This window comes from Echinops telfairi, unplaced genomic scaffold (assembly GCF_000313985.2).
Source record: "Echinops telfairi isolate 266 unplaced genomic scaffold, ASM31398v2 ScPeMD7_7;HRSCAF=31, whole genome shotgun sequence".
NCBI lineage: Eukaryota > Metazoa > Chordata > Mammalia > Afrosoricida > Tenrecidae > Echinops > Echinops telfairi.
Genome location: NW_022103904.1, coordinates 26,327,727 through 26,334,855, shown reverse-complemented (window position 1 = coordinate 26,334,855; position 7,129 = coordinate 26,327,727). Strand labels below are relative to the sequence as shown.

The window sequence follows — 7,129 nt, the reverse complement described above, 5'->3', positions numbered from 1 at the left end:
GACTTTGAGCAAGTCACCTCTCTGTGCCCCACTGCTACAAAACCAGTACCTGTCTACACTAATTAACACGGAGAGTGCTAAAGTAAATGGAATGAGGTGATATCTATAAAGCGTTTTAAAAACAGCCTGGCACACAGTAAGAACTACGTATTGAAACAAAACAAAAATCGGTTGCTGTACTTTCCGAATTCTGTTCTCAAAGATACCAAGAGAGGATGCTTCAAAATACCACCTTGCCTGAATGGGTCAATCTCGTGCCACACGCAGTCCCCTCTCCTGGCTTGCGCTGTCAGTCTCGGTGGCGTCTTTAGAGCCTGGTGGCTGTGCTAAGGAAAACCAGCCTGCAACTCCCCTAGATTCTGGCCTGCAATCTGCATTGAGGGGTCTGGGGTCTGCAAACAAAAGACCACTTTCTTCTGCCTTGGGTCCCATGCTTCACCTCCTAGTTGGCGTGGAAATGGGAGGACTGCAACATGAAAACCAGTTCCACTTGCTACATTAAGGTCCGTCCTTGGTTGCACCTCAGTCTCAATTGGCAACAGTGAGTTTTGTCCAAGTCCCAATAGGTTTTCTCAAAGAAAACAAGCTCCAAGCCGTTGGCAGCTGAGGCCGTGGGCTGGGGCTGTGGGACATTTGAATATGTCCTGGAGAATGGGACCCCCAGTCTGCTGACCTCTGAGGGTGCTGGCTGGCTGGGAGCCAAGTCAGAGCACCCAAGTGAAATTAGGGCTTATTAGCTTACAGTCTATAGCAGTGGTTCGCAACCTTCCTAATGCCTTGACCCTTTAAGACAGTTCCTCTTGTGGTGACCGCCCCCCAACCATAAAATTATTTTCGTTGCTACTTCATAATTGTAATTTTGCCACTGGTATGGATCAGGCAACCCCTGTGAAAGGGTCATTTATCCCCCAAAGGGGTCGCGACCCACAGGTTGAGAACTACTGGTCTACAGGGACGTGTACCGGATTTCAGAATCACTCACTCCGAATTAGTCAACTGGCTCTGACAATGTCAGGACACGTAAGCACTTGGAGAAAAACGCTCTGGGGGAGGTGCTTCCTTACAGCCCCCTCTGCTTCCCAGGGGACCACCCCTGAGAGCCAAGGCCCCCCCCACCCCATGGCCAGAGTGAGGCTGAAGGCCTCCCGACTCCCCTGTGGGGCACAAACAGTACCTCTCAGCCACATTGGCCTCTGTGATGGCCCGGGGTGGCACCTTCCAGGGGCAGTTGATGCGCCCGCCAGGCAAGCGTTTGAAGTCAAACTGGCAGCAGATCTTGGGGTCCGGGCCACAGGTGTGGGGGACATCATAGCTGTAGAAGGGCATCATGTGGCAGAAGATGTCTGTGCTGGAGTCTGGGTCTGCAGGAGACACAGTGTGCGGTCAGCGGCCAGCAGGCAGCCTCTGGGGCTCTGCACGGGGCTGCTCTAGGTCGAGGGCAGCCCTGTGTGAGGACACAGGGAGGCCCCCAAGTTCCCAGATCCTCCAGGGAAGTGAGCCAGGTTGGGGTCAGGCCCTCAACAACAGGTGTCAGGCCCTGAAAAGGGCAGAGGTCAATGTGATGGCGAGCCTGCCTCACAAGAAGGGGTGATGGCTCTGGTCTGAAAAGCCGGAGTCCCAACCAAGCCTGCTCCCCTGGAGGGGGCTGGGGCTCGAGGCACCCCAGGTGCTGAAGGAGAACTGACTGCTCCCAAGCACTTTCTTGGTTAGTATCTTTTTTTTTTTTTTTAAGTCATTGTATTGGGGGATCTTACAATAATCCATATATATACCCATTGTGTCAAACACATTTGTACATACGCTGCCATCATCATTTTCAAAGCATTTTCTTTCTACTTGAGCCCTTAGCATTAGCTCCTCCCTTCTCTACTCTCCCACCCCTTTGGTAAGTTATAAATTATTATTTTAATATTACACCATCCAGTCTCCCTTTACCCATGTTTTTGTTGTTCGCCACCCTGTGTGTGGGGAGGGAGTTATATTTTTCTATCTGTTCTCCCTTTCTCCTCCCACCTTTCCTCTACCCTCCTGGTATCGCTACTCCCATTACTGTTCCTGAGGAGTTTATCTGTCCTGGATTCAATGTGTCAAGAGCTCTTATCTGTACCAAAAATGTACGTGCTCCGGTCTAGCCAGATTTGTAAGGTAGAACGGGGGTCATGATAGTGAGGGTATGGGAGGTGGTAGGGGAGGAAGCATTAAAGAACTAGAGGAATGTTGTGTTTCCTCAGTGCTATACTGCACCCTGGCTGTTCCTTCTGTAAGGGGATGTCCAATGGTCTACAGATGGGCTTTAGGTCTCCACTCTGCTCTCCCCCGCATTCACACTGATATGGTTGTTTGTTTTGTCAGCTGTTAGCTGGACTGCTGACCACTGACTCCCCGAGGACAAGAGAACTGCCCCACAGGCAGCCATCTGTATGGGCACAGGCTGCCACAGCTTTCTCCTGAGCAGCTGGTGGATTCACACTACTAACCTTTCGGTTAGCAGCCACATGCACAAATGCTCTCGCCCATCTAGGAAAGCCCATGGGTCATCCTACTCTGTCCCACCGGGACGCCATGAGTCAAGATGGACTTGACGGCAACAGGACCTTCACAGAAGCAAGTCGCCAGGTCTTTCTTCTGCAGTGCTTCCGGGTGGATTCAAACTGCCAATCTTTAAGTCAGTAGCAGAGTGAAAACTGTCCGTGCCACCCAGAGACCTCGGACTGCAGAACCCATCCATGCCACAGCATCACCAGTGGCTCACGGCAACCCTGCAGGACCGAGTAGAACTCCTCCGTAGAGCAGCTGGTGGGTTTGAACCGCTGACTGACCTTGAGGTTAGTAGCCCAATGCTCACCCCACTGCAATAGGGGGGCTCCTGTCTGCAGGGCAGCAGGACGGATTCCTGCTGGCCCTGCTTTTCCTCAGGGCGGCTCCTCCCCCAACCTGGCCTTACCCCACGTCTGCCTCCACATGAACTCCAGGCTGTGCGTGGCAGCAAAGTGCTTCTTGATGGCATAGTGCACCCTCTGGATCAGCATGCTGGTCAGGTTGGCACGGCGCAACAGGTAAGGCATGGTGGAGCTGTATCCAAAGGGGTCCACTGCCCAGCCAGAGCGCGGGGTCACACCTGGGCAGGGGCCCAGAACACGTCAGGCCTGCCCTCTCGGCCACCCTGATGCTGGAGCCCTGGTTCCGGGCCCAGCAGGCAGTGGAGGAATGCCACCCCACTGGGCCCACACTGGTGGAATATGCTCAGACAGGAGTCACTCCCTGCCGGCCCATCCCTTATAGCACCCTGATGTCCACTGGGTCCATGAACAGGGGCAGACTCCCCTCCTGAGCCAGGGCTTACCAAGGTTTCTCTCTAGCCACTGGTGGCCTTCAATGAGCTGGTCAATCAAAGCAAAGTAGTGGGAGTTGGCTTCATCGGGCATCACCCAGCCTCCGGTTGCGATCTCCAGCTGCCCATTTCCCACAAGCCTGTGGTTGAGGGTGTATGCTCAGCACCAGGCAGGGACTCTTTCCCAGGCCTGCTCCAGAATTACCAGCCAGCCAATCCCAGAATCCCAGGAGCTGCTGGCAGCCTTGGGGAGCCTGTGCATCAAATGCAGGACCAAGAGTACAAACCGCTGTCCCTGAAGCCCCTCTGTGCAGCCCTGGCTTGCTCCTTTCTGGACCTCTATCCATGCTTCCAAGGCCAAGCCCTCAGCTCCTCCACGTAACTGCCCCTCAACTCAGCCGCCTGCTGTCACTGAGTCTGAGCCCGGGCGTACCAGGAGCAGAACTGCACCCCGGGGAGGGGGAATCCAATGGCTGGTTTTTCAGGAGAAGGCCAGGCTTGCTTCTCCTCTGGGTGGACTCAATCTTCTGACATCTCAGTTAGCAGCTAAGCTCACTCTACCTGCAGTGCCCGGGGGGACAGATGGGGGGGCTCTAGACCAGATGCCGCCGCTGTTAGTGGCCGCCACCAAATGGGCCCCGGCTTGTGGTAACCACACGCGAAGCAGACTGGGATCATTGCAATCTATGGGGTCTTCACTGGGCTCCTCTTAGTCTGGGAGCTCCGCTGAGATCTCCTGCTCAGCCTCAAGGCACGAGCAAGCCTCCGCTGACAGGGGAACCTGGGCCTCCTGCCTGGAAGCCACTGCCCTCTCGCCTAATGCCCAAGGCCCTCAAGCTCAAGTCGTCCCTGCCTGGCCCCTTTACCAACACCCACTCCCATGATGGTTCCCTCTCGCATCCCCCAGCCGTGTGGGCACCCACAGTCTAAGGTGAGACCTGCACACCTATCCCAGGGCCCAGAAGACCTCTCTCATTCCCATCAGCCCCGCTGGTGACGCCTGAGCCGGTACTGGCCTTCGGACTGCTGCTCTCTTCTGGGCACTGATGTTGTCCCACCACTTGGCAAAGAAGGAGACCTCGGCCCAGAGGAAGCGCCGCCGGGGATCTTCCTGCAGCTTCGACACCATGCTATTGAGGATGTGCTGTGTCTGCTCTGTGTAGTACTTGTCAAAGGTCTTGATCCAGCCTGAGGGGGGCCAAGACAGTGCCCAGCTCTGTCAGCTGGCCCTCCTGGACATACCCTGGCCATCGAGGGCCCACTCCACACGCCAGCCCCTTGGGCCTACAGAGCCTCACCTGGGTCGTTGTGAGAGTGAGGTGCCACAAACACCTGCAGGTCTTCCGCATCCCAGTCATGGGGGCTGTAGGAGATGTCGAACCCCTGCTTCCACACACCGCCGTCCATGTTGTCATAGGGCAACTGCTCTGACACGGCAAGCATCTGCCAGGCAGGGGAGCAGCTCAGGGCCCCGTCCATGGCCACTGTGCGTCCCTGCTACTCGGACTCTTACTTACCTGGAGGTCTGGCTTCTGGCCCTGGCCCCCCAAAGCAAATTGGCAGTCCTGAGGGGAGACGGAGAAGAAGCTGGGCTGGGGCTCTGGCGGCACCACCCAGGAGCCGTTGGCTGTGTAGTAGGGCAGCAGGCCGGGGGGCCCCTCGGCATTGGCCGTGAGCTCCAGCACAGAGTCCTTGATGTGGCTGATGATCTCATGGTTCTCCTCCAACAGCTGCTCCAGCTGCTCGATGCGGTTCTGCAGCACAGAAATTTGGCTCTGCCAAAAAACCAGAGCATCACCCATCGCTCCCTGGGCCGCACAGAGGATCTCTGCTTGGGATGTGCCACCTGAAGCCCCACTACGATCCCGTTCTCTGGAAAGAAGCCGGAAGCACAAGCCTACAGGACAGCCAGGTCACACATAAGGACCTCCATCATCCCCGTCTAGCTCAGGGAGAAGTGTTTGGAACCATCGGTTGGTGTTGGCTGCCTGGGCCACTGTGCGTTGGACGGCGTCGAGACTTGGTGAGAAAGACTATGGCATCCACTAGTAACATCTGTTAAGAATTCAGGTCAGGGGGTGGCCATACCTGTTGCTATTTTTACTTTCTTCTGGTCATCACTGTTTTTTTGGCTTGGAGGTTTCTAGAAATCTTGCCTAGTGGTAAGGGCTATTCCTGTCCTGGGCAAAGTGATACTACTGCTGGGGGAGGGGGGGATAACTTGGGTCCAGGTGGCTTGCAAGTGAAGAGCTGAGCAACCAGGAAGGACTCACCCGGGGGAAGTTTCCGCCATTCTGGTGCCGGGTGGGATCACGCTGCACCCGGTCCAGCATGAGGTAGAGGGAGAAGACCGCCACGCAGAAGATAGCAGCCCCACACACGGTCACCTGCTTTTTAAGCTTCATTCTGGCCTCCACACACACCTGGAGAGAGGGACACCACCTGAAGCCTAGCATACAAACTAGGGCTTCTCTAGCCAAATGCCCTAGCAATAAGCCTCAGCGTTGCTCCCTGCAGTCCCCAGTTGCCCAACTTCAGAGGACGCAGGCTTCTCAGCCAGCTCTACATCCCCAACACTGACTGTGAACTTGAATTCATTCTCTTGACCAAGCCTCAGAAAGCAAAACTCTGTAGCATTCCTAGGGCCGGTCCTGCCTGACCTCATAGCGATTCTGCCCAGAGTGAAGATGCTTGTTTTCTCGCAGGCTGACGCCATCAACATTCCTTGTTTTGTTTTGGATAATCAATTTCTTCTGCTCTGACTCCTAGAGCACACCATACAACCTCCTGATAGAGCCAGCTTCCCACTGAGCTTGTCTGCAGAACACAGGCTAGCCAAAGGTGTGTGCCCACTCCCCGAGGCCACACGCTGCCGGCTCTCGGGGCACACACTGGCATCTATTTTGTGTAACTGAGAGGGTGATAGAGGCTGGCAGCTAAGCCCCTCTCCCTGTTTAAAAATCATTTTATTGGGGGCTCTTACAGCTCTCATCCCAATCCATCCATCCATCCATTGTGTCAAGCACATGTGTACATACGTTGCCATCATCATTTTCAAAACAATTTCTACTTGAGCCCTTGGTATCAGCTCATACTCCCCTCCCCCCTCCCTCAGGTAAGCCTCTCTTGAAGGTTGTCTGCCCTCTTGAAATGAATCAAAACAAGAGAGAAACGTTTCTCACAGAAAACGAGTGTGGAGTCTTCACCCGGTTAGTTCGACTCTGGCACGTAATAACTTGCAGCCGATGCTTACAGAACGCTTAGAGGACCCCTGGGAGGGACCCTGGCAGCCAGCACCTACTCTTAAGGTCCCCTGGGCAGTGAGGGGCTGGGTACAGCTGCTGGACTGTGCTGCAACTTCACCGGCTGCACCGCCTACAGCCCCCACTAGCCGGCTCAGAGAGGGGAGGGCGCTGGCTGCTGGGCCCTGCGTAGGTGGGCGCAGCCTCCGCTCTCGCCCCGGGCCGTGGAGCTCTGTCGCCTTTACCTCGGTGTCCTATTTTGCCCCATCTGATACGGCCCCGGAGCCTCCGGCAATATTTTTAGCCTTGGGAGGCTGGGTCCAGGCCAAAGTGGGCGGAGCTCAGGAGAGTTGGAGGCCGGAGAGTGGGCACCTGCCACCAGATGGGCCGCCCGCCAGCCGGCCCGGCCTCCTCGGCTCCCCTGGGCCGCGGCCCTCCCCCACTCGGCCGGCCCTGCAACCGACCGCAACGACCGACCCCCGGGCCGGAACCGGGGACCCTGCTGACTGCCTCCGCAGCGCCGCTCGGGCTCCTTCTCCCGCCCCGCAGCCCGCCC

General features: G+C 56.2%; 1 protein-coding gene across 4 annotated transcripts in view; it reads right to left on the bottom strand.

The window, feature by feature from the left end:
* The window catches only part of MAN2A2 (mannosidase alpha class 2A member 2), an 18,401-nt gene extending 11,657 nt beyond the window's left edge, over nucleotides 1–6,744 (bottom strand). The window contains exons 1-8 of one of the 4 annotated variants that reach the window (XM_045286312.1): nucleotides 6,514–6,744; nucleotides 5,605–5,754; nucleotides 4,849–5,106; nucleotides 4,630–4,774; nucleotides 4,348–4,519; nucleotides 3,344–3,471; nucleotides 2,945–3,118; nucleotides 1,175–1,361 (exon numbers count right to left, since the gene is read on the bottom strand). In XM_045286312.1, coding sequence (XP_045142247.1) covers nucleotides 1,175–1,361; nucleotides 2,945–3,118; nucleotides 3,344–3,471; nucleotides 4,348–4,519; nucleotides 4,630–4,774; nucleotides 4,849–5,106; nucleotides 5,605–5,736 — 1,196 coding nt within the window. In that variant the 5' untranslated portion in view covers nucleotides 5,737–5,754; nucleotides 6,514–6,744. Of the gene's footprint in view, nucleotides 1–1,174; nucleotides 1,362–2,944; nucleotides 3,119–3,343; nucleotides 3,472–4,347; nucleotides 4,520–4,629; nucleotides 4,775–4,848; nucleotides 5,107–5,604; nucleotides 6,335–6,513 lie in introns of those variants that run through there. The other 3 variants (XM_004708095.3, XM_045286311.1, XM_045286314.1) reach the window with 3 other exon arrangements.
* Nucleotides 6,745–7,129: the final 385 nt, after the last annotated feature.